The sequence below is a fragment of the Baudoinia panamericana genome, assembly GCF_000338955.1.
Source record: "Baudoinia panamericana UAMH 10762 unplaced genomic scaffold BAUCOscaffold_11, whole genome shotgun sequence".
Taxonomy (NCBI): Eukaryota; Fungi; Ascomycota; class Dothideomycetes; order Mycosphaerellales; family Teratosphaeriaceae; genus Baudoinia; species Baudoinia panamericana.
The window spans coordinates 357,759-384,603 of record NW_006911267.1 but is presented as its reverse complement, the minus strand read 5'-3'; the positions used below and the strand labels follow the sequence as shown (position 1 = coordinate 384,603).

The 26,845-nt window shown below is 54.2% G+C and overlaps 12 protein-coding genes across 12 annotated transcripts; 5 read left to right on the top strand and 7 right to left on the bottom strand.

Moving 5' to 3' along the window:
• The first annotated feature begins 402 nt into the window (after nucleotides 1-402).
• On the top strand, nucleotides 403-2,234 carry BAUCODRAFT_36998 (uncharacterized protein). Its single transcript, XM_007681027.1, has 2 exons — nucleotides 403-493; nucleotides 546-2,234. The coding sequence occupies exons 1-2, from the start codon at nucleotides 470-472 to the stop codon at nucleotides 2,022-2,024; spliced, it is 1,503 nt and encodes a 500-aa protein (XP_007679217.1). The 5' UTR covers nucleotides 403-469; the 3' UTR covers nucleotides 2,025-2,234.
• Nucleotides 2,205-3,145, bottom strand: BAUCODRAFT_26621 (uncharacterized protein; the record flags this gene model as incomplete). The annotated part of the gene is made up of 2 exons (XM_007680954.1): nucleotides 2,205-2,277; nucleotides 2,370-3,145. 2 exons carry the CDS (start codon nucleotides 3,143-3,145, stop codon nucleotides 2,205-2,207), a joined length of 849 nt encoding a protein of 282 aa, XP_007679144.1.
• A 328-nt stretch (nucleotides 3,146-3,473) lies between these two features.
• On the top strand, nucleotides 3,474-4,949 carry BAUCODRAFT_235861 (uncharacterized protein). The gene has a single exon (XM_007681330.1). The coding sequence runs from the start codon at nucleotides 3,798-3,800 to the stop codon at nucleotides 4,752-4,754; it is 957 nt and encodes a 318-aa protein (XP_007679520.1). The 5' UTR covers nucleotides 3,474-3,797; the 3' UTR covers nucleotides 4,755-4,949.
• Nucleotides 4,950-5,385: 436 nt separating this feature from the next.
• BAUCODRAFT_235836 (uncharacterized protein) lies at nucleotides 5,386-6,624 on the bottom strand. Its single transcript, XM_007681329.1, has one exon. It carries the CDS (start codon nucleotides 6,449-6,451, stop codon nucleotides 5,675-5,677), a length of 777 nt encoding a protein of 258 aa, XP_007679519.1. The 5' UTR covers nucleotides 6,452-6,624; the 3' UTR covers nucleotides 5,386-5,674.
• Nucleotides 6,624-8,234, bottom strand: BAUCODRAFT_568129 (uncharacterized protein; the record flags this gene model as incomplete). The annotated part of the gene is made up of 2 exons (XM_007681328.1): nucleotides 6,624-7,546; nucleotides 7,594-8,234. The coding sequence occupies 2 exons, from the start codon at nucleotides 8,232-8,234 to the stop codon at nucleotides 6,913-6,915; spliced, it is 1,275 nt and encodes a 424-aa protein (XP_007679518.1). The 3' UTR covers nucleotides 6,624-6,912.
• Nucleotides 8,235-8,528: 294 nt separating this feature from the next.
• Nucleotides 8,529-9,872, bottom strand: BAUCODRAFT_36990 (uncharacterized protein; the record flags this gene model as incomplete). The annotated part of the gene is made up of 1 exon (XM_007681026.1): nucleotides 8,529-9,872. A coding segment is annotated over one exon (1,344 nt), but the record flags the coding sequence as incomplete, so codon positions are not given.
• A 532-nt stretch (nucleotides 9,873-10,404) lies between these two features.
• Nucleotides 10,405-12,588, top strand: BAUCODRAFT_45480 (uncharacterized protein; the record flags this gene model as incomplete). Its single annotated transcript, XM_007681131.1, has 1 exon — nucleotides 10,405-12,588. A coding segment is annotated over one exon (2,184 nt), but the record flags the coding sequence as incomplete, so codon positions are not given.
• Nucleotides 12,589-13,288: 700 nt separating this feature from the next.
• Nucleotides 13,289-15,202, top strand: BAUCODRAFT_235769 (glycoside hydrolase family 47 protein). The gene is made up of 3 exons (XM_007681327.1): nucleotides 13,289-14,035; nucleotides 14,094-14,770; nucleotides 14,829-15,202. The coding sequence occupies exons 1-3, from the start codon at nucleotides 13,345-13,347 to the stop codon at nucleotides 14,931-14,933; spliced, it is 1,473 nt and encodes a 490-aa protein (XP_007679517.1). The 5' UTR covers nucleotides 13,289-13,344; the 3' UTR covers nucleotides 14,934-15,202.
• A 92-nt stretch (nucleotides 15,203-15,294) lies between these two features.
• On the bottom strand, nucleotides 15,295-17,782 carry BAUCODRAFT_235731 (uncharacterized protein). Its single transcript, XM_007681326.1, has 3 exons — nucleotides 17,390-17,782; nucleotides 15,826-17,336; nucleotides 15,295-15,772 (listed from the first exon to the last, which is right to left on the bottom strand). The coding sequence occupies exons 1-3, from the start codon at nucleotides 17,520-17,522 to the stop codon at nucleotides 15,626-15,628; spliced, it is 1,791 nt and encodes a 596-aa protein (XP_007679516.1). The 5' UTR covers nucleotides 17,523-17,782; the 3' UTR covers nucleotides 15,295-15,625.
• Nucleotides 17,783-19,622: 1,840 nt separating this feature from the next.
• Nucleotides 19,623-20,960, bottom strand: BAUCODRAFT_26613 (glycosyltransferase family 71 protein; the record flags this gene model as incomplete). The annotated part of the gene is made up of 1 exon (XM_007680953.1): nucleotides 19,623-20,960. The coding sequence occupies one exon, from the start codon at nucleotides 20,958-20,960 to the stop codon at nucleotides 19,623-19,625; it is 1,338 nt and encodes a 445-aa protein (XP_007679143.1).
• Nucleotides 20,961-21,789: 829 nt separating this feature from the next.
• BAUCODRAFT_36985 (uncharacterized protein) lies at nucleotides 21,790-23,076 on the bottom strand. Its single transcript, XM_007681025.1, has 2 exons — nucleotides 22,624-23,076; nucleotides 21,790-22,563 (listed from the first exon to the last, which is right to left on the bottom strand). Exons 1-2 carry the CDS (start codon nucleotides 22,840-22,842, stop codon nucleotides 22,204-22,206), a joined length of 579 nt encoding a protein of 192 aa, XP_007679215.1. The 5' UTR covers nucleotides 22,843-23,076; the 3' UTR covers nucleotides 21,790-22,203.
• Nucleotides 23,077-23,275: 199 nt separating this feature from the next.
• On the top strand, nucleotides 23,276-26,788 carry BAUCODRAFT_150648 (uncharacterized protein; the record flags this gene model as incomplete). The annotated part of the gene is made up of 2 exons (XM_007681325.1): nucleotides 23,276-26,418; nucleotides 26,476-26,788. The coding sequence occupies 2 exons, from the start codon at nucleotides 23,276-23,278 to the stop codon at nucleotides 26,786-26,788; spliced, it is 3,456 nt and encodes a 1,151-aa protein (XP_007679515.1).
• Between the last annotated feature and the right edge of the window lie 57 nt (nucleotides 26,789-26,845).

The window sequence follows — 26,845 nt, the reverse complement described above, 5'->3', positions numbered from 1 at the left end:
TATACCTACCTGCTGGCGTCTCTCGCCGATCAGCTCCTTCTGCGCTGGTGTATCGCCAATGCGATGTCCTGGGAACGGCTTGGCTGTGAGACGAGCTTCCGGGGCAGGTCTGCGGGGAGAGCTGCATGGTGTACAGACGTTCGAGTTCTTCCACGGCGGTATTCTGACCAATGGAGCTTGAACGGACACACTCGCCCTGGCTGCCGTGTCGCTCTTCCCAAGTAACGGAAGACCAAATGGAGTAGTCGAACCAACCCGTTATTTCCGGAGCAGCTTTCCCCAGAAACACGCCAGGCCCTTCCCAGAACCCCGCCCTCGGTCTAATGCCGTCGACTATTGACGTAGCGACCACAATTCCAATAAGTGCTCGATCGCGTTGAATCGCTAGTCAGTACATTCTCCCCTCGCAAAGCTGGCGAGACCCAAGAAGAAACAAAGAACGACGAAGGACACAATCAATATCACCAACATGGCGCCCAATCTCCCCTTCAAGGTACGCTTGATTGACAAACCCAGTGTTGATGCTTCCACTAACTTGCTGACAGATGAACGACTCGGAGATGTTCCGCGACAAAGCTCTCGTAGGCGGCGAATGGATCGAATCCCAGTCAGGCAAACGCTTCGACGTTTATGATCCAGGCAACGGCAAAGTCTGGGCCACCGCCCCCGACTGCACGCCCGATGACACCGATGCAGCCGTCACCGCCGCCCACAAGGCCTTCGAATCCTTCAAGAAGACCAACCCGCGTCAGCGCGCCAAGTGGTTGCTGGAGTGGGACAGACTGATCCGTGAGAACCGAGATGACCTAGCCCACATTGTCACCTACGAGACGGGTAAGCCACTTGCAGAGTCCCAAGGTGAGTTGGACTATGCGTTGGGCTTCACCTGGTGGTTTGCTGGTGAGGCAGAGAGAGTGCAAGGCACCATCCAAGTTCCTGCTGCACCGGGGCGGAGAGTCTTCACCGTCAAGCAACCCATCGGTGTCGCAGTTGCATTGGTGCCATGGAATTTCCCAATTGCGATGATCTTGCGGAAGGCTGGCGCGGCATTAGCGGCAGGCTGCACCATGATTGTCAAGCCTTCGCCCGAGACGCCTTTCTCCGTCCTTACGCTTGCGTATTTGGCAGAGAAGGCTGGCTTCCCCAAGGGTGTCTTCTCCGTCCTCCCAACATCGCTCGACAACACGCCCGCGCTGAGCGAGTCGCTATGCCGGCACCCGCTTGTCAAGAAGGTGACCTTCACAGGTAGCACACGCGTCGGCAAGCTCGTTGCCAAGATCTGCTCGGACGGTCTGAAGAAGTGCACTCTCGAGCTGGGCGGCAACTGCCCCTTCCTCGTCTTCGATGACGCTGACCTCGAGCAAGCCGCAACTCAGCTCATGGCGCTCAAGTGGCGACACGCCGGACAAGCCTGTATCACTGCAAACCGTGTCTACGTCCAGAAGGGCGTGTATGACAAGTTCACGCAGATTCTGGCCGAGAAGACAAAAGCGCTTAAGATCGGACATGGTGCTGAGCAAGGCGTGACCCTAGGTCCGGTAACGACGCCCCGCAGTCTTGACAAGGCCAAGTCGCAGGTGGACGACGCGAAGAAGCAGGGTGGTCAGGTCGTGATGGGTGGCAACCAGCTACACGGCACGAAGGGTTATGACGGGTATTTCTTCGAACCGACGCTGATCACAGGCGCGAAGCATGACATGTTGATTGCAAAAGAGGAGACCTTTGCTCCGATTATGGCGCTCTTCGAATTCGACACCGAGGATGAAGCCGTCTCGAGGGCGAACGACACCAGCATGGGCTTGGCGTCGTATTTTTTCACGAAGAACGTTGACAGGACTTGGCGGTTGCTGGAGAACCTGGAGGCTGGTATGATTGGCATGAACACTGGCAACTCTTCGGCAGCCGAGTCACCATTTGGTGGTATCAAGGAGTCCGGCTACGGCAAAGAGTCGGGCAAGGACGTGGCAATCAATGAGTATATGATCACCAAGACTGGTACGCTGACGCTGAGTGATCACTATTAGTGGCTGCGTGGTGTCTGGGAGAAGAGCACATACCTTCAAAATGTGCTGTAGCAATAGCTGTTGTAGGATGGATGCCTTTCGTTCGATCATACACTCATCTTCATCGCAATACCTTTGTGCGGGTCATAGCCGACGACGTTGAAATCATCGACTCGCCATCCGTCAATGTCACAGCCCGCCTCACGAGCAACCTCCAGCGTGGGAAAGTCTCTCGGTACTCTCGTAAGCTGCAGTCTGAGGGCTTCCTCGTGATCTAGATAGACATGCGCATCACCCATTGTGTGCGTCAGGCTGCCAGGCACCAGATCACAGGCTTGGGCCAGCATGTGCGTAAGTAAAGCGTACGAAGCAATGTTGAAAGGCACGCCAAGACCCATGTCGTTCGACCGTTGGTAGAGCAGCGCATGGAGTGTGCCACGCTTGCTACTGTCTTTCCGCGTAGGTGAGCTAGATGGGAAGGAGACATAGAACTGCGCAAACATGTGGCAGGGTGGCAATGCCATTTTCTTCAGATCGGCCGGGTTCCACGCGGAGAGGATAATCCGTCGGTCGAAAGGGTTGTTCTTGAGCTTATAGATCACCTCAGCGAGTTGATCAACGCCCTGGCCGGAGTAATCTGCATGGCAGTCCCGATACTCGGCTCCAAAATGCCGCCATTGGAAGCCATAGACGGGCCCTAGGTCGCCTTCCTCACGGTGCGTAAGACCGACGGAGTCCAGGTACTCTCGGCTCGCGTTGCCATCCCAGATACGGACGTCCTGGTCTTGGAGAGTCTTGGCATTAGTGTCACCGCTTACGAACCAAAGCAGCTCAGCGATGACAGCACGGAGGAAGACACGCTTCGTGGTCAGAAGAGGTAAAGTAAGCGTGCCGTCTGGGCGTGACAGAGAATACCTATGCTGTGGCGGAAACGGTATCGACTTCGTTCCAGTGCCAGTCCGATCAGGCCTGTGCTCGCCATTGTCCAAGATCTCCCGGATGAGGTTCAGGTATTGATACTCCTCGTGCTGCAGACTGGGTGGCGTCCGATTCGTATTGCCGTTGGTCGTTGCTTGTCCCTCCGGCTTGAGCTCACTTCGCGGACCACTTGCAGGACCTATCTCTATAGCTGCCGGTGCCATTGTCGTGAGTCGAACACAATGTTGTTTCGTGTGTGTTGGTTGATGTTGAGAAGACGCGTCGATGTTGACGCGACTCAAAGTGCCTCGGCTGTGCCTTCCCAAGCGAGCCTTGACGCCATGTGGCTTGAACAAGCCACACCTTCCACATCGCTGGGCCTTTCACATGCGCCGAACAAGAATCCACCGGTGCAGTAGACACTTTAGAGATATAGAGGCGACACGGCACGATACACAGACCGCACTCCTAGAACAAGATGGGAGCTGGTGATCGTAAGCTCAGCAGCTTCATCCAAGACCTTCTCCTTGTCGCCGCAGCAGTGAGTGAATGCCGGTCTTCAGCGACCATCCTGCGACCATAGGTCCCTCCTGCGGAGGCTAACATGACGATCATGGACAGCCCCTCATAGCATACTACCTTGCTCGACAGATATTATCTCGCCTTGATCCGGACGCCGGCGCAAAAGCGGAAGCGCAACAAAAGGCACTCGCCGCTTCGACCCGTCTGCAATCCATCTTTGGACAGCATGGCACCGAAGACGACGCCGAGCACGATGAAGGGTCTGATGGTCGACCAGGCGTATATCCAGAGGAGCGAAAGCCGCGTAAGCAACCGGAAGAGCTCACGCTTAATCAATATGAGCAGACCATCGCGATGGAGGTCGTAAGTCCACACGATATACCAGTTACCTTTGAAGACATAGGCGGGCTGGACGACATCATTGAGGAGCTTCGCGAGTCGATCATCTACCCGTTAACAATGCCTCACCTGTATGCATCACACTCTTCGCTGCTAACCGCGCCGTCTGGCGTACTACTGTACGGTCCGCCTGGGTGCGGGAAGACAATGCTAGCCAAAGCGTTAGCGCGGGAAAGTGGCGCATGCTTCATCAACCTCCACATCTCTACTCTGACGGAGAAGTGGTACGGTGACAGCAACAAGCTCGTCGCTGCTGTATTCTCATTAGCGAGGAAGTTGCAGCCGAGCATTGTCTTTATCGATGAGATCGACGCTGTACTTGGACAACGTCGCAGCGGCGAGCACGAAGCCAGCGGCATGGTGAAGGCGGAGTTCATGACGCATTGGGATGGTTTGGCCTCCTCCACCGCGTCGGGTGGCAGCCAACGTATTTGCATCCTCGGCGCGACGAATCGAATTCAGGATATCGATGAAGCTATTCTTCGCCGCATGCCCAAGAAGTTCCCAATCAGCTTACCGAATGCGGGACAAAGAAGGCAGATCTTCAAGCTAACCTTGCGTGACACTAAGCTTGATCGCTCAAAGCTCCACGACGGCTCGTCCGCTTTCAGTCTCGATACGCTTGTAAGGCTCAGTGCGGGAATGTCGGGCAGCGACATCAAAGAAGCGTGTCGGGATGCGGCCATGGTGCCTGTAAGGGAGCACATCAAGGCCGCTAAGGCGAGCGGGCAGAGTATGCGAGGCATCAGGAGCGAAGACGTGCGTGGCCTGCAGACTGATGACTTCTTTGGACGGAAGCAGTTGCGGAAGATCGAGCCGGAGGACGATGAGCCTCGAACGCCAGAGAGTGGGAAGACGGAAGAGGTCGAAGAGTTCGAGGACGCGGACGGCGAGGTAGCGGCCCAAGCTTGAGCTTCATGTCACTTGTTTTTCTGCTCTGAAGCTAGGTATCCCTACCTCACAGCATTGGAGAACCTGCCAATGAGATGTGTTAACAACACAGGGCTACCGAAAGCCCATCGCGCTCCTGAAAGCCCACCGCGCTCCGCAAATGTAGCGCCTGGACGACGGACTGATTGAGCTCCTGGACGACTCCACAGCGGAATCGAAACTTTGGTGCCGCTCAGCCTTTGCCGACAGCTTTGGGAGGCGTTCTAAGCTGGAACAGGGCTGACCACTACACGGCATTCATACAAAGGAGCGGAGAGGTTTGTCGTGTGGGGCCAGACTACGACCTGAATCAAACGGCCCAACCGCGATCACGCCTGCCACGGCGCTCTCGTTCCAGAAGCGGACGATGGAATGTTTGGAGTGCTTGGAGGTGGCCATGGAGGGCAGGTCAATCGAGGGCAGTGTGTTTTGGAGAGTGTAAACTTTAGCGGTGACAGGGTATGTCGGAAAACACATGAAGCACATACGCAAGGGCATACTCGCTGACATTCGGCATCTATCTAGCCTGAGGGGACGGGTGTGCCTTCGCGAGAAGGGTGACAGGACCGTGCATGGCCTTCTAGCCCGGCAGCGTTTGTTACGGAAGCCGGACTGCCAGTAGACCAGTCGAGCGTACTGTCTAACTTGGAGATTACACAAGATCGATGCCCTGCTCGCCGGGCTGAAGCGTGCAATAACGCAGCTATACCACCTATGCTACTCTCTCCAGTAACTCGTACTCGCCCTGTCCAACGATGATCCAGTCCCATTCCGCCTCGTATTTGGTACTGTGATCCCTCAGACTTTGCAGCCTCGCCTGCTTAGACCGCTTGCAGCACACCATACCTCTCCACAGACCGTGTCGGTAGTGGAGCTTAGCCATCTCAACTGGACGCCATGCGCTACTGCTGATCGTGCTTGCGAGCAGACTTAGACAGCATCGAGTGATCAGAGGCGGGAGTATTGCCACTCGAGCGCTGCTTAGCTGCCTGGATACAGTCATCTTCGTGCTTCACGACGTACTTCTGCACTTGACGTGCCAAGAGAGCAAGACCTGAGTCATCCATAGGACGTCTTGCCTTTTCAAGCTGCCTCGCTTCATCCAGCAGATGCAGTCCGATATAGACAGGATCCTCAGTCATCCCTTTCTTTGCTTGATGTGGAGGTGTCACAGGGAATTTCACTGATTTCAGTAACAGCACGCATCGATTGCAGAAACCTGCATAATCGAAGTAAAGCTCCAGCTCAGAATCGACATCAGAATTCTTGAAGGTCTGCAGCAGATTGAGATCCGTCACTACTGCATCGGCCTTGACAGTGGCGTGCCGTTTCGCTGTGCATGGCACGTCTTGCTCAAGTGCTTGCTCTGCCTTGCCATGCATCTCTTTCAATACTACATCCAGCACCTCACCTCTTGAGAAGCCACGATTGAGATCAACACAAATTCGTGTGGTGAGAGAGTTGAGCAGCTCGGATCCGGAATAGATCCGTACAGCCTCTTTAACCTTGTCCTTGTGATGCTGAAATATCTTCCGGAAGGCGTCCTTCTTGACAACTAACGCTGCACCAATGCCCAATGCGGCGCCAAATCGATTCAGTAGCGCGTTAGCATCCATCGTCGTATCGAGCTCGGCAAGGAAGTAGGACTGCTTGCTCTGCCACTCCATGAAACAATCCATATCGGATCATCCATCTTCACGTATCTGGTAATGCCGCATAGCCTGGTAGAGGTGCGCATTACCAAAGTCGACCCTCTAACATTCGCTGTGACGATACCAGCGCAGTGCGTCATGATCTCATGGTGAAAAAGCAAATTGCCGGAGGGGGTAGGGAAGGTGCGTCACGTAGCGGTCGCTGCCTTTTGTACCTTCCCATTCCGGTAGTCGATAGTCGAGCCTATGCTGTAGCCTGACTGGGTCTCCTCGGGCAGTTCCATTGCATTAGCGAAACGATGGACATCGTCTGCTACCTCATTCCTACTCTGCCTAACTTTCTTGGCCTCACCACCATCTAGAAGCCTCTCGATGTTGCCAACAATTCAAATCGCAATGCGACATGCTTTTCTTCAGCTCGGACGAATGAAGACAGGGCTGCTGCAAGGTGATTACAAAGTTGTCCATCAGATTTTGACACGCGACGGTCAACCACTTTCTCTTTCTGAACTGTCCTTCAGGTCACGCAAGCCAACCGAGAACTCGTCAGATCCGTGGATCCAGAACATGCCATCACCCTTGGAGCTTGGCTTCGGCCCCAAGGCATCGATGAACTGCATCAGTTCGAGAATGAGGTATCTGAAGCGTTCCGCCCACAGGGGAAACACGCAGTAACGCAGTGCATCGTACTTCACGAAGCCTTCCACGCGCACTAGAGGATGCATAGTGTGGGACGCGCTGTTGACCTTCTTCGTACGCCCTGTAGACACGGTTGCGGCAAGTGTTGAAGTGGATATCGCGGCGTCACCAGATTTCTGAGACGCTTCGAAATAAGCCGGTTTGTCTGCCGAGAACTTACACTCCTGTAGGTGGCACCAAAGTATGAACTGTGCCCCAGGAAACAGTAGCTCCTTACACAACGAGGTTTCAAACGCACGACGCGCAAGCTTGCGCGAAATGAGTGCTGGCGCCGGGCCACGACAGTCCAGTCGGTAGCCGAGATAGTCAACGACAAGGTCAGCATTCCTGAAGTCGGGATACACAGTAGCCAGCTCGTTGTCAGCTCGGCGCATCATTCCGAAAGCAACCTCTGTTGTCATGCTCGCTGCAAGGACACTCAGGCTACCTTCCTGAAACTGTTGCCAGGTTTGACGCACCAAAGATCTTACATCGCCGCAGTCATGTAAGAAGCACCACAGTGCAACGCCTTCTCGGTCCGTGCATCCATTCCGAGGTTGTTGGTATCCTTGGTGGAGGAAATGTATCGCTGAGGCTCGCTGCCTAACGGGTTCTGGGACGGCTCGTTAAGCTCAAGATGAAAGAAGATACCGTGGATTTGGCCGATGCCATTGTTATCAATCCGTTGCAGTGGATCTACAGTCTGGGTGCGATGAGCTGTCGCTACATCATCTTGGTGTCGTGCCATCATTGTACCCCTTTGCCGCGTCCTCGCATGTAGTAGGAACTTGCGAACCTCTCCTAGAATCTTGATGAAGTGCTGATGGGTCAGATTGTCGGCCTTGACAGATGAATCAGCGGGCTGCGTAGACCACCACGTTGCAAACTCCGCCCGGGCTTCGACAAACTCATCCAGTAGCTCCACTCTCCTGCCCGGAATGTCGATAACAGTCTGAGCACAGGAGACGGCAGTGGCAAGCACGATGAGATCTCTTGCGCACGATTTACCTTCAAACAGGCCATTGACCACCGCTTCACTGATGTGAGAGGCCTCGGTCTTAAGCCAGCAGACAATGCGGACTGTTCCCTCCTTGTACAGAGCGTAGCGACCGGCCACCGGAGGCGACACCATCATCGGAGCGATGATGCGAGAGGGTTGCCTGAGCATGTCTGATCGAAGTGCGAAGCTGTGATAAGTGGACATCTAAGACATCAGAAGCGTTAATTCGTATCCTCGTGCAAACGGAGCGCGGGCCGCGATAGGCAACCGCGCGATGCATGTGGATTGCCAGTCCGCTTTGATCGGCGGACCTGACGGACCACGGTGAGCGCGTTTACGCGCCCGCGGAAAAGCACTGCTGCCGTGGTCGACGACGGCATTGCCGAGTCTCTAGTGCATTGCATGGCAACGAGCGAGGTTGGAGCTCTATCGGATCTTGTATAAGCAAGGCTTGAGCACTTTCGCCTCATCCTCCGTCGCCACCTCGTCTTCTACCGCTTCCACAAATCTCTTCTTACCCTGCTGCGGCTGAGTCGTGGAAGCAACGGCGCCCTTGCCCTTTGACGGCGTAGCAGCCTTGACAAACTCCATCTTCACGAACATCTTATTGCCAAGGTCAAGGCCACCTTTGCCCTCCTTAAGCACGAAACCTCTCCTCCTCAAGACGTCAACGAAAGCAGCGACATCCGTCTCATCCCTCTTCGCCTCCACCCCATCGACTTCCGTCCTCAACGCGGTATGCTCGTCGATTTGCTCGTCCTCCTTCTCCTTCGCATCCTTCACTTTCTTCACAGCGGCAGCTTTCCGCTTAGAACCTACGCTATGCTCTACAACCTTTCCCTTGCCGCCACCGACTCGACCGAATCGCGATTTGATCTCCGCAATCCAAAGTTCGCCCTTCCAGTGCAAGATTCGGTAGGCTTCCTCAATAAAGGAGATCCAATTCGTACCCATCAAGGCTAGGCAGAATATCGCAACATCGACGGCTCCGTCCGGCAATGGCAGATTCGAAACGTCAGCTTTAGTCACGAGTGGGGATGGCGAATGCAAGTCAAAGGACTGTATCTTTAGATTGAGCTTGCTGGTTTCAGGCCTGAGTGTTTGTGCCAAGCGGGCGTCGCCACACCCTAAATCAGCTATCACGCATATGCCTTGAGTGCGTGGGAGAGGCTGCAGAGACTCATTGCCAGACGGTTTGCTTTTGCCCTTCCGATCGTTATGTTTTGGTAGCTTCACCTTGCCGCGATTACGAATGACTTCAATGAGGCTGTCTAATGGGTTCTCCGGCCAGACGGAGACCTGTTGCCGAAAGCCAGCATGATAGTCTTCGAACATTTCCGGATTTTGCGCGAAGAGACTCAATGCGGTGGCGGAAGGTGCTGTGTAGAGCGTCTGATTGAGGTGACGGAAGCGGGCAGATACGAGCTTCTGCCGCATCGCTGCTTGCATGGGCGTGAGTTTCGCTTGTGCTGGGAACGGCGGGACTGGCGGAGGAGCAGTCTGCGCAACCTGGCTTGCTGCTTTCTCGCTCCCAGTGTTGACGTCTTGCGAGATGTGCCGTGCAACTTCATGCTTGTGCTTCTTCTTGTCTTTCTTCGGGGCTTTCGCAACTGGTACCTCATCATCGGTCTTCGAGACTGGCTGTGCTGCAGCCGGTCTGTCTCCCGTTGCGCCTTTGACTGGTCTGGCCTGCTGATCTTGCCTATCTCCATGCTTCGCGCGCTTGAGAGCTTTCTTGACCGAGCCACTCGCCTTCTTCGCTACCTTGCCCTCAACATGCTGGCTCCACAGCTTGCCTACGTCTCCCTCCTGCCGCGCAGTCTGGCCCTCATCCCGCTTGCGCTTTCGGCTTGCTTTCACCCCGTCATCTCCCTGACTTGACCTGTATACCTCGGTCTGCGGCTTAAGTGCTGATGGGTCGACCGACCAGCCTTTGACTGCAAACATCTTGGTCACGTTACTTTGTCTGATTGCAAACAGTAATCAAGTAAGAATTGTGATATCGATGTGCCAAGAGTTCGCATTGACTGCTGCACTAGATAGCCAGCGGTTACGCGACGCGCAGCTCGGAATGGAATGTTTACTTTGCACATTATAATGCCCGCTTATATTCGCTCCTCCTCCTCCTAAGGCCGTTCACAACAAGGAAATCGAGCGTACCGGAGGGATCTCATGTCTGAGTGGTTCAACTTCAGACATGGAGCCGGTGGCAAGGCGAGAGCGAACACAATCAACCATTGGCTCAACTACGGCAACGTCCGCCAGCTATGGACATAGAAGAACAGCGTCCAAGGACGTTGCTAGCAAACCTTCGACCACTGCAACCATAATATCGCTCTTCTTGACCAACCTTCGCCTTCTGAACCTTGACCTTCTCCCAGAGTGGCCTGCAATCACAACCAACACACTCTCCAGCACCGGTGATGCCAGGTCCCGCATTCGTAGTGTCGAGTTTGCTTTGTACCAACTGTTCCGTTTGTACGAACCAGCTCTTACCGCGGATAAGCTCCAGCCATTCTATCCGCCCTTGGAGCCACTGCAAAGCATCAATCTACGCGCAGCGCTTTATCGTTGTCTGAACGACCTCAAGAAGAATGGCGTCCTTGGTAGAAAAACTGTTCTGCGAAGGTCTATGCTCGATGACTGCCAAGGGTCTAAGCTTTGGGAGCTATGTTTAGTCTTCTCTGCTGTGGTGTTGAAAGAGGTAACGCTGGAAAAGAAGAGGACGCACGAGCAGAGACGGTATGGTGGGCCGGTTGCTGAGAGGTTGGGCTTGGCGAGAGATGTCAGTAGATCTCAGGCGGAGGGTCTGTTGCCAATGACTTTGGCGCATAAGGCGGCGTTGGGAAGAGTGTTGGATGAGAGGTGCAAGAAAAAGGAAGCGTACGAGCAGGTTTGGAATGCGCTTGAGGATGTGGAAGTGGACCTAGAGAGGCGCAGACAGAAAGCAGAGGCGCGAGCGAAGAGTCAGCCGACAGTTGCAGAAGCCAAAAGGTTTAAGAAGCTTGAGGAGGGCTTGAGGAAGCGGTGGGTGGGCAGCAAGGAGCTGCTGGGTACACTGATTGGCAAACACGAGACTGTTGAAGAGCACCTGCTGCTGACTCAACCGCTGGAAAATCTTATCAATGGTGCCGTCCTGCCGAATCCGCAAACGAATCCTCTGAATGCCCTAGAGCACACGGCACGTCTCCAGAGCGAACGGGTCCGCAGATGGCAAAGCATGCACGAAGAACTCCTGTCGAGACGACATGCGAACCGAATGAAAAATGTTATCGAAGATTCGCCCAACAACGTCACTGTTGATCTCTGTTTCGACAAGCACAAGAATTTAAACCTCAGAGACCCGCATCCACCTCCGCCACACTCAATACGGATGCGAAGCGAAACGCATGCCGCCATGTCAACCAAGTACGACGAGATCTTATCCACCATGCGAGAAGAGCTCCGGCAGAACCGTCGCCGGTCCATATCTCCCGGCAAGCGAACCGTCGACGCCTCCGCCGACAAACCAAATCCACATCAACGTTCTCCGTCCTTAACCGCCGTGCCTGTCATACGTCCAACAGTCACCGCCCGAGTGGTACCTCCACGTTCACGAAGCTACCACCAGCCGAAGGTTGAGAGTCAGCGACAACCTATCCCCCTGAAGTCAGAGATCTTCTCACCGCTGAAGCCGAGGCCGGTAAGGACAGATAGTGGGAGTAGTCCGTTGAGTTCGAGTTCTATTTTGGCCACGCCGGTGGATGAGCTCTGTGCGAGCTCGCTCGGTAGCAATGTTCAGAAGCAAGACGGCTGTCATGGTGACGTTGACGGTGGGAGGCTCGACAGTGGAATCGGTCTGCCAACGAATCCTCCATCGTCAACACAGCAAGCGTCAGCCCAGAACGGCTATGCAACATTGGCCGCGAGTGATCTTCACACTGGCGACACTTCAGTCGGTGGCGAAGCAACACCCTCAAAAGATGGCCACAACTTCGCGGTGCCGGCGCTCCCGATAGGACGGCTAGCTGCTGCTCGCCCATCGCTGGTCGAGCGGACCCGTATGTCGATTGCTTTGCGAAGTCCGGAAGATGCCGGCGCTGGTCCGCTAATGTCCCCTACGTTAACATCTGCTACCTTTTCGACTTTACCCGACCATGACGACGACATCACCACGAGAGGAGACGGCAGCGTAGCGGACGACGTTGGCCCAACGCTACTGGACCGTACCCGCCAATCCATCTCACAAGCTCCCATAACATCATCAGCGCCAGCTTCGAAGAAACCTGTTCACTCGCGTACGCAAAGCTCCTTTCAACCTTTGAGCCACAGTCAGAACACAGCAACAACCGCACGAAGATCGTCGGCTGGCACGAGTCCTTCCAAAGCCTTGGGTTTGGCAAGGAGAGACATCACGCCTAGGGAGCAGCTCTTCTCGCCCGAGGCAGAGTATGACAGCGTGTTCCGGGCAAGGCCAAAGATAAAGCTTAGCCCAGTCCTAAGTCCATTGACTGCACGGGACGGTGGTGGAGAGGGTACGCCGGTGTTGAGCATATAGTGGTCAATTTACTCTTCGACATCACATCCACGCGATCACTGTCGGTTGTGAGGAATGCCAAGCTTCTGATCTCTGCGCTTGGCGCCGATGTGGACGAGTCATGCATGCTATCCTTATCGCCATCACCACCGTCCGTTACACTGCTGGTACCTCTCATTCTTCTCAACTGCGCTATGCATTACCTCCATCTCTGTAGACCCTTCAAGCTTGTCAGTACTTTCTATACCATGACTACTGCACAAAGATGCTGGACACAAGGTTCGGTTCTGGCGTGGCCCACCAATCACGGCTGCCCGCAGCTGCAAAGGTGGTCATCAGCCGAGATGGACAAGAACAGCAAGGTTTAGTAGCTGGCTGGTGCAGCTGCAGTGCGGAAGGGCATTGACAATCATCCACCTTGTTTCTGCTGTCTCCCCTTCTTCTGGTCGCTGTGGGCTTGAGCCAGTAGCTCCCTTCCCACCTACTCTGGCGCGACTGGTTGAGTTGTCGTACTCAGCAGTCGAATACAGCATCGCATAATGCGATGGACGCCACGTAATGTTCTGACTATATTGGGAGCCGTTGTACTGCTAGGGATTGTGTACAGTTCCATCAATGGCTTACCTCCACCACTTGGCGTTCCGAGGGGTGCTGGTACGACTTTCAATGGCTATAGTGTTCCCTGTTAGTGCTGACAATACGGTATAAGGCATTTCCCGGTCACGTATGGTGCTGAAAGTGAGGCGCGAAGAAGTCAAGAAAGCCTTCCGTCATGCCTGGACTGGCTACGCAACCTACTGCATGGGCAATGACACACTGCATCCCGTAACCAATACATGTGATGATGACTTCGCGGGTTGGGGTGCTACTGCAATCGATGCATTGTCTACTGCGATCATGTTCGAGGAGGAGACGGTCGTACGCCAGATATTACAGTTCATCGCCACCGTCGACTTTACAAGGCCCACGAACGGCATGAGAATTCAACTCTTCGAACTGACGATTCGCCATCTTGGCAGCATGATTTCAGCGCATGATCTTTTGAGCGGACCATTTAGGCACATTGCTGAAGACCAGAGTCTGCGGGACGGCTTGTATCGCCAGATGGTCAACCTAGGCAATGCGTTGGATTGCGGGTTCAACACGCCTTCTGGGATACCTAGGAACTGGATCGACCCAGCAATCTGTAAGACTGATGACGGCCTTTCGAATGCCATTGCAGGTATCGGAACATTGATCCTGGAGTTTGATCGGCTCTCATCCATTACTGGCAATGACACGTATGTTCGGCATGCTAGGTTGGCCGAGCAGTTCCTGCTCTACCCTTTCCCGCAATACAACGAGCCTTTTCCCGGCCTAATCGGCTCCTTTCTGTCGATAATAGACGGCAGAATTATAAACTCCAAGGGGAGCTGGGGTACATACGAAACGGGCGTCGCGTCTGCCGCTTGTTATGATGCTAACCTCTGCACCAGGCTCCTTTTCCGATTCTTACTACGAGTATCTCATCAAGGCATATGTATATGATCGAGGCGCATACGCGATGTACCTTGATCGCTGGAAGCTCGCCGTTGACTCTACTATCCGGTATTTAGCTTCGCATCCAGTGGGCCATCCAGAGTGGACCCTTTTGCCGTACTTCACAGGTCGGTATCTGTCTAATGCCATGGACTCCCTTTCGTGGTTTGCCGGCGGCAACATTATACTAGGCGGTATGGCGTTGAGAAACCAGACGTTGATTGACTTTGGCCTCACCATCGCAGACACCAGCGGAGCCATGTACGAGATGACGAAGACGGGACTCGGTGGTGAGTTCATCGTGTGGACGAACGACTGCAGCCAGGGATTCTTACACGACTTCAATTTGACTGAGTGTAACGCGAGCAACTCCGTCCAAATTACCAGTAACGACTTCAAATTACGGCCGGAGGTGATAGAGACGTGGTATTACGCATATAGAGCTACCCAAGACCCGAAGTACCGAGAGTGGGCGTGGAAAGCCTTCGAAGCTATCAACAGGGTCTGTAGGACGGAATCTGGATTCAGTGCTATCAGCGACGTCGATGCCATTGATGGCGGGACGCAGCTTGACCGTATGGAGAGCTTTGTGTTGGCGGAGTTGCTGAAATATGTCTGGCTAATCCACCTGGATGTGAGTTGTACGATCGCTTTAGCGGACCATTGCAGCGGACGCTGACAACCCTCAATAGGATGATGCGCCCTTCCATGTGCAGGATGGTCGCAAAGGCAAGCACAATACTTGGGTGTATAACACGGAGGCCCACCCACTGAAGGTCAAGGGAAGGCCGGTGTAGCGATGTTGTACACTCCACATCTCTAACCATGTTACTGTCCTTTCCCCGCAATGCCTGATGCCGAAGACTGCGCGTTTCAACCCTAGGGCTCTATGAGCTTCGCTGAGTAAAGACACATACGCATCGAACAACAGTGGCGAGGTAACATCATCGGAATGTACTCTCACGGTCGGACTTCGCTGTCATTGAAACGCGCTGATCAACGAACCTATTGTGCTCCCGCCTGGAATGCTGTCTCAGGAGTTGATGAATTGGTGAATTCGGTGGAATTGGTGCGCATGATGTCAATGGCTTGTATGGTGGAGTCATTCGATCCTGCCGTGCTGAACGGTGTCCTGATTGGGAATGCAGGAAGAGCCCTCTTCCATGCCGTATTGGTGCCTAGACCATGAACAGAGTACCGTAAGCAGCCACTACTCGTTGGTCGAGTTTGTTCTTCCTTCTCCAGTGCATCTCTTGACTTCACCTCATATATGACCCAAGTCAGACTACTCTACAAGCCTCCATGTGGAACACTTTACTCTCCCGAGGTTGTCAGCGCCACGAAATACGTTCCATGTATGTGCAAGTGACTGCACTGATTACAGACAGAATATGTAGATGTCGACTACGTCCTTCGACTCGGTAGTGATTCCGCCGTGAGCGAGTTCATTCGGCATCGACGTATTCGCTCGTTCAGCTCGCCAGACAAATCAAGCACCACCATTAACCCGAGGGTCGTTTGGCGCATAGCATGAGAACGGAATAAGGTAACCGGCCCCGTAGGCCCCAATGGCTGTCTCGATACCGGCGTAGATACCGAGCGCGCAGTTGGCCAAGGCAGCAACGAACAGCAAAGCCTGGGATACATCAGCAACAAAATCGACGCTATAACGACTTCGGAGACACTTACCAAGAACAGCTTTGCATACCAGTACTTCGATAGACCTCGGGTCCATCTCGACTTGTCCTTCCAAGAGTCGATGCGGTTCGATCTTGGAGCCATGTCTGGTGTCCAGGGATTGTCGCCTTTTGCGGCATCAACTTGCACCCAGTATCCCAGGAGTAAGAGTGGCGGGAAGGTGTAGGTGAACTGCAAGATACAGGCAGCACCCACAAGAGTGACAAGCGCAGTGATGTTCGGGATGGCAGAGCCCAAAACCCAAGCGACTGCCCAATAGCCAATAACTGTGGCGGCCCAGTAGAAGCGTCCTCTCGGGTCCAGCATTGAGGGAGCTTTGAAGTAAGCCTGGAGGACGTTAACGTAGAACACCTTAACGCCGATGTTGCCGTAAAGAACAGCAGCCACCATGGTGGAGATCAGGCCGATAACGTTGTTCGCCAGAATGAAGGTCTGGTTCGCAAAATTCAGACCTGGGAGAATAGATGCGTACATGCCCTGCTTGCAGTACACGAGCAGACCGAACATCATGTACATGAAGAAGCAGAAGAACTGCGCGACCAGCATCGACTTCCAGAAGTCGCGCGGGCGGCGCATCTCAGCCATGAACTCTGGGAAGATCATGGCACCACCATAGGCAAAGACGGCAAGCTGAACACCAGAGACCTGCTGATACCAACCATCGGTGTAGGTCGGCACCCATCCTGACACGCTCTTGGGCGCGCTCAGATCTGCGTGGTTGGACTGCGATGGAACAGGCGGGTAGCGGTAAGTGCCGACCAGAGTGATGATCATAACAATGATGTTAAGCCAGATATTGATGTTGGCGAACCATGCGAAGTTGCGCAGACTCCGTACTTGGCCAGCAATCATGCCGATTAGCATAAAGAAGATATTGAGTGCCAAGTAGCAGAATTTCCACTCGATCATGGTAACAAGCGTCTGACCGTTACCGATAATCAGTAGCGCGACGTTGAAGACCAGCTGAAGCGACTGAACAACGTTGAATATGTGGCGGGTAACGCGGCCAAAGATCCTTTCTCCAAGGTCGGCGTAGCAGACTACCGGGTATTTGGAGCTGTCCGTCTCCATGTACATCTTCCAGATGACTTGACCGGCGAATACGGCAAGGACATAGAAGAAGAAATAAACCAAGATACCAGGACCAAGGCCGAGCTCGAGGAAAGCTTCAGGCGCACTGGAGAAGCCGAGAATGTCGGTCGTAATTAGGTAAAAGACTGCTTGCCATGAAGCGACACGAAGAGCTCGGTATGCCTTCGACCTTTCATCTTCGCTCACAGATCCCCATACATCAGAGCTTCCAGCTGGGGACTCTTTTTCAGGGTCACGGCCGTCATGGACAGCGGCAACCTCGGTAGGCGCAGCCACTGAGCGTCCTGTGAGCATTTTGAAGAGCACAACCCAAGGGCTGTCCGGGATTTCGGTCATGTCCTTCGCCTCGCGCTCACGCTCAAGGCGTGCCCAGTACTGGTATACCTCGAGCGGTTGCCGGTTCATGTTTACTAGACGAAGTCAGCGCAATCCATCTGATAACGTACGCGCCGGGCTGGCGGACTCCCAGGATTCTCACCCTCGTACGCGCTTCCTTGAAGCATTATACGCTCCTGATCAGCGGGAGAGACCTTCTGGTTGAAGTCGTTCATGGTGGTCTCAGTCATGGCCGTGGCCGGGGGTACTAGTTGCGCCATCCTGTCTCAAGCAGTTCGAGTTGTTTTGCCAAGCGTTGGAGAAGAGTACGACGGCACTTCCAAAACTACCCACAGGCACTCAAGTCCTCCGGCGGCAGGATAGGTACTTAACTGCAGGACGACGTGGGAGGCTCATGGCAATACATATGTATCCAACAGGCCCTGAACCTATCGTGGGCCACCACACGAAGACCAACAGCGCACGGACACGGGTAGCGCATCGCTGCGACCTTTCAGAAATGACTTGGTTGCATCAACGCGCAGGTGGCGCCTAGGAGTAACGTCGCAGCTGCCTTTCTGATACCAGCGCCGGTGATTGATAGGAAGCCAATGTAGCGCACACTAAGCCCAGTCTGGAAGCTGGCCGAACTCACCCCGCTCAGCACGCGACTAGAGTTCGCATCATTGGACTGAGGGAATAATGTTCCTTATCTCTACACTCGTCGCAATTCATTCGGGTACCAGCCGAGGTCGCGTTGATATCTTCGGGAGCCCCTAGCTCATGTGGAGGGACCGCACAGATGGTCATGCTAAGATCTTACGTGCTTGAAATTTACCACCATCGGCCATCAGGCAGAGAAGCACGACAAGCACACGCCACCTTGCGCTATCAGAAAGCTTTGTTGGATTGCTTGTACTTGATAAGGGACGCGAGTGGTGGCAAGGGAGATAAGCATACGCCCACGCCACCACTCCCGCCGCACGATCGAGAGCTGTCATTGTAACCAAGTACCATGATCGGGCTCCCCTAGCATCCCTACGTTTTGCTCATCGCATGGTTGATGACATCTGCCGGTAGTCGCTGACCTACTGTTGACTACTTGAAATCGGGATGATGGCACTGAAGATCGAGGACAAAGGGCGTGCTCCCTCTCTGCACTCTGCTGCTGTCAGCTCAGCCGGGAGCTTGCATCCGCGGGCTATGCTGGTAATAACGAAGGAGTGCTAGGCCCATGCACCTGGAGTAGCTGGTCATCAGCACTAGAAGCAACAAAGTGCAACATTCCTCCCGTTGTTCTAGCGATTTTCCGAATCGAGCGATATCGATGCAATGCGGACACGTGGAAGGACTGTTCGTGTCGGAAGTGCAACCCTCACGGGCTACCGCGTAGGTTCAGTGTAAGGCTTCGGTACCGACTAAGGATTTGGATAGTATTGCTGTGCAATGTTTCGGGACCGTATGTCCCTGTGGCAAATCTGATTAGAGTCTACCATCTACCTCTTCTGACGCACAAATGGCCGGAACAGTACGCCGGCAACGCTTACGCCGAACGAAGAGTATGCTGTCACCTGAGCGTGGTGGTAGGTATTTCCACCTGTCAACCCCGGTAATGGACGGATTACGCGGCTATTACTGGTAATGGTAATGTCCTGTGATGAGAAAAAGTGGAGCCAGCGTACGGCGTACATATTTGCTACTTATCAGGTCGCTTTCAGTGTGTCCTTGTACGGACCTCAACCGAGATGACGGCCATCGTGATGACATGCACGCAAGTGCATGGGACAGTCACGCTTGGCGGAGCGATATGGATTGATGCGTACGGCAGCTGAGCATACGTATCGTGCTTCACATCCAGCTTGCTATTGAGGAGCACATACCTTATGTGCCATGCTCAGGTTGGCTGAGCTGGCCGTCTTCGATAGCATAGAGTTGCAGCAGCCATCACATTTGTGGTTGGCCACTCGCGTGGTGAGTGCTCGCTGTACCATCCTCTGCCTGGTCCGCTACGCTCGCAATGGTGGCCTGTGCACGTCGATCTACATTCTCTCGCGGCACGCTTTCAGAGAAGTCTTCCTGCAGCCTTTTGCGAGGTCGACAGCGCTCCGCCCAGTGGCTTTCCGCATCCTTATGTCCAGAGCGCATACTGCTCGGCGTCCCAAGCGTGGAGAGGATGATGGTATGTAGGACTGACTTGAGGTACGTTCCCTTCCTAGGGTGTATTAACAGATATATCATGTCGCTTCTGCGCCAGTGTGTTCTCCCATCAACATCCAGGACGCCGAATCGCTAAACCAGCCGTCTCCTTCCGGGTGTTCAAGAGCTCCCTGTTCGCCAAAAGCCAGGCCCACGAAGAGAGCCGAAACTTAAACCCAGCCATATCAGTGCAAGAAGACATGGTCATAATAAACCGTTGCATTATGGCACACATCCTTCTTGCCCCTCCACGCCCGAATGGTCTTCTCGTACGTACACGCGATATCCTTGACCTCCTCCCACATCGCCTTCTCCACGTCCTCACCCATGAAGAACTCCAGCGCTGCGGGCGTTGTGCTATGCCAAATCCGTCTCATGCTGTTATCCGAGTCCAATACCGGCGTAAGCACGCCAAAGCTGAGGTGCTCAGGGATGAAAATCTGACCCGGATCGATCTTTGGGAAGTTGACGTGCAAGAAGAAGGGTCGCGGTCGGTATGGCGTCGTGGCGTTGTGGTAGTCTTGGAAGGGATCGAACTGCACCATGGCGCTGCCTCGCCAGTCACCGGCTGAGCTGCGGTAACCGAGCGCGTTCACGGGCTCGCGTACGGCGTAGTAGGAAGTATTGGTCGCAATGGAGGCCCACAAAAAGGTCTCCTTATCGCCTTCGCCCGGTGCGCCTTGAGATTGTAGTGGGTAGTAGAAATCCGGGCCGTAGTAGTTATAGTAGGCCGCGAGGAGGATGCCAGCCTCTTGCTTGCTCTTCGAGTACATAATCTCGCCTGCCTCGGTGCTAGACTGCTTGTGGACATCGGGAGCCGGAATGCCCGCAATATCAAAGTAAAGGTGTGATTCAGACGGGAACCAAAAGTCCGGCCAGAGAATGAGACCGGTGTCTGTAAAAGGCTGCTTGTCAAATAGCGGCGACGGATCGTGCACCGGGAAGCAGTCTGAGTCCAGGAATAGGACTTCTTCGAATGAAGACAGCATGATCGAGAGGACCTTGAACTGGTAGGTTGAGATGTCGACCTTGTAGAGCGAGTAATAGGTATTGAAAATATCTTCGAGAACCACGCATCTTGCGTTGAGGGAGGGTAATGCAGCGCCGCAGATGTCCTCATCAAACTCCGACCAATCTGCCAAAAAGACCTCGACTGGCAAGACTGAGCCCGTCCGCCGCAGCATACGCACCGAAACCAGCGCAACGTTCAGGTAATTGCCTCCTGCCGTCGTGACAACACCTCGTGTTCCAGGCTTGTACGGCAACGAGTAGGTTCGGTTCCCAAGCGCCTGCACAAAGGCAGAGTGAGCCGTTGTCAATGCGTGTTGCTGTTCGTTTGTGATCTGCATATAATCCGGCCGTGTGTGCTCGGCGTGCCGATCGAAGTCGACTTTCAGTTGCGGTTCGTGACCCTCGGGATGTTCGAGGGGTGTCGTCTTCGGCCCATGTTGCTTGAGGTCATGGTAGAATGCGTTCCAGAAGCTCCTTTGCTGTTTCAACCACTCATCTTCACCCTTGAACATCAGTGAGTACCGACTCCGTACTTCTTCCGAAATCCCGCCAGGGTGTTGTGTGAGGAGGACAAAGAGTGTTATTATACATATTGCGGCGATGATGACAAGGTTGCTCAGTGATAACCGGTGCAGCATGGTGATGTCCTAAGCCCGGTTACCCTTTCGAACGAATGTGGTTGGCACACTTCCAATCTTGCGTGCGATCTTTCTACCGTCCCGTGACAATCATGCCCACACAAAGCTCGTCACGATGAGGCTGAAGCGAATGTCGTCCCGCAGAATGCCAAAGTCGTAGCACGTCGTTGAAGCGAATGCGTCAAGGAAATCCGTCACTGAACCCAAGTGTGATGAGGCTGGTAAAGAACAGAACGAGAATCAGAATGCTGCCGTGAAGAGCTTACGATGGATAGTATGGTGAGGACAATGGTAATACAACCTCGACAACCAAAATGCGACACACAGCCGTAACGTCTCAGCCCGCGTAGAAAGGAGGCCCTGCCGCCTGCAGGTCCGAAGGGAGAAGGATGGCCCCGGATCCGCTGCAGCAATGTATGGACGATACGGGTGGATTAGGGGCGCCGTATTTGAGCCTATCATATGGCATTCCGGCATAGCGACCAGTGGCATGGCGTCTGCGGCTAGCCGCAAAGCGTTTTCTGTAGGCGCCCGTTACGCATGGTTTTTGTGCGCTGGTGATCTGTTTTCGGCAAAGCCTCGTATCTCCACCCGGCACAACGCAGACGCAGACGCCGCTTTGAAATCCCAGTGTTGTGGTTCCATCTTCGTGCAGCTTGCAGGTCACTATTCCTGGCTCTGCTCAGCCGTCGTTCTAGAGACTGGCGGTCATTCGCAACAGTATTCGAGCTGAGAAAGAATTTCAGCGTTACACTACTTACATGAGTCTACGACTTGTGCGGTCTTTGACTGAGAGGTGGAACCGGGTTCGTGTTCAGGGTCCATCTCGAAATAGCGCCGGCCCCTGAGCGGATCTGAACCACATCTTGAGACGTTCTCGAAGGTTTGAGCAGCGATAAGCAACATGTATGACCTCGCCGCTACCCCTTGCTTCACCGTAGCCTGTCTCCGCTGCCATACACGGCACCTCCCCAGAAATGATCGGGATTTCCGGCACTCTTCCCAAGCGCGGACGCCATCTATCTTTCAACGCACGCTACTAAGAAGAAAAACGGCAGGTATATGTCAAAGAGCTCCGCGAAGGTCGCTAAATTGCATCAAGTAGTTAGCTTGGAGATCACACGCCATACCCAGTAGCCTCTGCCTTCTTCGAGATCTCCACCAACTCCTTCCTCGCTTTGGCCTCCCGCTCCTCTTCCTGCTCAATAATCGCCATGACTCTATCGTGCGGCGTAGCACCGGCCTTGCCGCCATGTCCGCTAACGTAGTCACTGGCACTAGTCGCCAGCCTGGGCTTGGGCTTCTTCTGCTCAGGTTCGGGTGCTGGTTCAGTGCCACCGATCATGGGGTAAGGATTCTCGCCTGACCATCCTAGCACCATGGGTCGGAAGCCTTGTTCGGAGAGCGAGTCGAACATGTCCTTCACTGCCATGTAGCGGGCAAGTGGGAAGTCGCGATGACCCTCTCTGCCCGCGTGCTGTACGTAAATGCTTGTGAGTGACACTGACCGAAAGGAAGGGGTGTAATCTGAGCGTACCGTGTACCATATGAGCCGGAGCTTCCTGGGCTCTAAGTCTGGCTTTTCCCAGTAAGTCGCCCAGCCAAGTCTACATAAGCCGTCCAAGTAATACGTTTGGAAAGTGGACAGTTTACTGTCCGCGGTCTTGAAGTGGCGGTTGTCGAACAATATGATAATCTGGCCCGGATTGTACTCCGTGCCAGATTCGTTATGTAGATTTTGCAGTACTTGCGCCATGTCTGCTTGCGATAGTCGGACGGTATCTGCGATACGCACGTGGCCTATGTAGCAACGGAGGAAACGCTCAAGAGCAAGATGATTGCGTGCCTTCATTCGTAATCCTGGTTGCTCATGGCAGGCGAGTTGGCAGTCCGGTTCGGACGGCTAGAATTGCGCAGAGGGACACTGTTGCAGAAGGGATGTATGCCACTTAGCGCATATTCAGCGAGGCATACCAATACTGCCGAGCGGAGAAGGGCGGAGCGGGAGTAGAGGCACGTTTAAAGTGCTCGCATGTGACCTCGCGTCGAAGCCGGCGCGCTTGGACCGCGCTGTCTCCGGTGGCGATGAAGACATTGAGTGCCTTTCGATACAGCCCCAACACGTTGCCTATAGTCGACATAAGATCTCAACAATGGTATAAGCGCATGGCTCATCATCGAAGTCAACAATGGTGAAGCTGCAGGCAGCCACTGTCTCCAACCAACTCATACACCACCGCAAGCGCAAGAGACAGCCGGCACCAGAAGAGGAAGGCACGAACGAGCAGTCACTTGACAGCAGTGGCACAACGACAGTCGCTGTCCCAACTAAGACGCATGATGGCGGCAAGAAACCACGCCGTACTCCGAAGTCCGCCAGCGACCGTCCACCACTCATCCGCCACGACTCGTCTACCGTGATTGAGTCCACCATTCCATGGCCCAATGCCTTCACCAAGCTCTCCCAGACTCACAAAGCGCTCAACCTCATTTACACCTTCTGCTGCACGCGCAAACATCTCGCCACCACCTTCGACACCATCAAGAGCGCAGTCGAAGCCAGCCTCAAGCGTCCCCTCTCCATCTCTGATATTGCGAAGGTCAAACGCCTCGTGCCGGCTGCCATCAACTTCCAGTATGTCGACGAGGAAGCGCTGCAGGTCGCACTCATGGGCGAGGAGGACTTGCGGGGAGGGAAGAGGGCAGGTGACATGTTCCCTGAGAACCCCATGGAAGAGCGGGTGAGACGGGCGGCAGAAAGGAGGGAGAGGGGTGGAAAGGCGGAAGAGGTGCTGCTGTTTGAGTTCATCGATGGCGATCTGAAGAGGCAGGTGCACAACCCCAAAACGGGCGAGGTGGTGAGGGCGCATAAGAAGCTTAAGCATGAGGAGCTCAACATGCCGGTTTACAGTCAGAAGCAGATGATGCGCTTGATTGAAAAGCGCAACGTGAAGTTCACATCAGCAATCAATGCATGGCTCAACGAGTCCGTCGAACTAGGCATCGATCCCGTCGAAAGACTGGAAGACGAGCACAAACCGTACATTCCACTGCAAGCCTCTTCACGCTCCAGCACGCCCGCTCCGCTTGATACCCTACCCAAAACTATCCCAGATGATCGTAAAAGCATCTCCGAGATAGTAACCGAGCTCAAAGTCTCCGACTGGTACACCGGCCAGATCGTGCCCGACGGCCACCGTGTCTTCGACCCACAGGAACCTGTTTACGGAGACCTCTCGTTTCCCCTTAGTCAAGACCTCGTCAATGCGCTATATAACACGCGTCACATCACGCGCCTCTACAGTCATCAGGTTGAAGCGATCAATGCATTGCACGAAGGGCAGAACGTCATTGTTGCCACCTCCACTTCCTCAGGTAAGAGCTTAATCTACCAGATCCCGGTTTTGACAGCGCTGGAGTCAGATCTGCAGACCCGAGCAATGTATATCTTCCCAACAAAAGCTCTAGCCCAGGATCAACGCCGCAGTCTCAAGGATTTACTGGCCTGTATGCCCGGCCTTTCCGACGTGATGTGCGAGACCTTTGACGGCGACACACCCTTTCCTGATCGTAATCTCATCCGGGACGAAGCTCGTATCATCTTCACCAACCCGGATATGCTGCACCTGACTATCTTGCCGCAGGAAGAAAGCTGGCGGAACTTCCTGCAGAACCTGCGATATGTGGTCATGGATGAACTGCATGTCTACAACGGCCTCTTCGGCGCGCATGTAGCGCTGATAATGCGGAGGTTGCGACGGATATGTGCTGCGGTCGGGAACCGGCATGTGAAGTTCATCTCCTGCTCTGCGACTGTAGCGAATCCACAAGAACACATGCGCACGATCTTCGGCATCGAAGATGTGCGGTTAGTGGACTTTGATGGCAGTCCGAGTGGTCGGAAGGAGTTTCTGTGTTGGAACACGCCATTTAAAGATCCTGGCGATCCGTCGAGCGGAAGGGGCGACACGTTTGCGGAGACAGCCCGATTGTTTTGCCAGTTAATCTTGAGAGGCGTCAGAATTATCGCATTCTGCAGGGTGAGGAAGCAGTGTGAGATCCTCACCACAGCTGTGAAGAACGAACTCGTCTCGCTTGAGCGTGGCGAGGTGATGGCGCGAGTAATGGCGTACAGAGGCGGCTACACTCCGCAAGATCGAAGAAGGATAGAGAGGGAAATGTTCGACGGCAAATTGGTAGGTATCATTGGCACTAACGCCCTCGAACTTGGCGTTGATATTGGGTCACTGGACGCTGTGCTGACCGTCGGCTTTCCGTACACCATTGCCAATCTCCGTCAGCAGTCCGGTCGGGCAGGTAGAAGAAACAAAGACAGCCTGAGTATTCTTGTGGGAGACTGTTTCCCAACAGACCAATACTTCATGCAGAACCCGGACGAGATCTTCACGCGGCCGAACTGCGAGCTGCAGGTCGATTTAACCAACATGCTCGTCTTAGAGGGCCACGTCCAATGCGCCGCCTACGAAATGCCAATCAGCCCGGACGAAGACGTGCACTACTTCACCAAACAACTTCCGGAGATCTGTGAAACTCGGATGCGCAAAGACGATTTAGGCTTCTACCATACGGACGAGCGCTTCCTGCCGCACCCATCACGAAGCGTGGCTATACGCGATACAGAGGACAGCCATTTCGCCATAGTTGACACGACCAATGGTCGCAACGAAGTTCTCGAAGAGCTTGAAGCGAGTCGCGCCTTCTTCACGATCTACGAGGGCGGCATCTTCCTGCATCAAGGCCGCACGTACTTGGTCAAGCATATGGATACCGACAACATGATCGCCAAAGTCGAATATGTCAAGGTGGAGTGGACGACGCAGCAGCGAGATTACACTGATATCGATCCTGTGGAGACAGAAGCCATCCGACGCATTCCGGGATCGCTAAGTCGAGCCTTCTTTGGCCGGATACGAGTTCTCCAAAACGTCTTTGGCTTTTTCAAGGTGGATAAGAAGCGTCGAATCTTGGATGCGGTGCAAGTGGACAACCCACCCATCATCATCCAATCCAAGGGCATGTGGCTAGATGTACCGAAACACGCAATCGAAATCCTGCAATCACGACGCTTGAACCTGGCCGCCGGGATACATGCAGCCGAGCACGCGATACTGAGTCTGATGCCTAACTTCGTGATCAGTATGCCTGGAGACGTGAGGACAGAGTGCAAGGTTGCCATCAAGGAGTTCGCGAAGAAGGAAACCCAGCGCAAGAGACCAGCGCGACTGACTTTTTACGACGACAAGGGTGGCCAGCATGGCTCAGGTATTGCGGCCAAGGCATTTGAGTTCGTGGACCTTTTGCTCACGCAAGCGTGCGACCGAGTCGAGGCTTGTCATTGTTACGAGGGTTGTCTTGAATGTTGTTGCAGCGAGCGGTGTCGGGAGGCGAACCAAGTCATGTCGAAAGCCGGAGCGGAGGTCATTCTAAAGTGTCTGCTCAACCGCGACATCGATGTCGAGAGTCTCCCGTGGGGTCCGGAAGACGAGAGGGTGAAGGCAGGCATCGAGACGATCATCTTAGCGCAGGAGATCCGGCCAAGACGAGGCGTAATACTGGATGTGATAGAGGTGAAGAGGGAGGAAGGTGGGAGTAGAAGGGTAAGAGTTGGGGTTGTCAATGGAGACGATCTGGAAGGAGAGGAGGACGATGTTATAGTGGTCAAAGATGAGCCTACCGAATGAGCAATCGTCATGAATCGGTAACTCCCTACGCTTTCCCGAAGTTCTTGCTACCGTCGC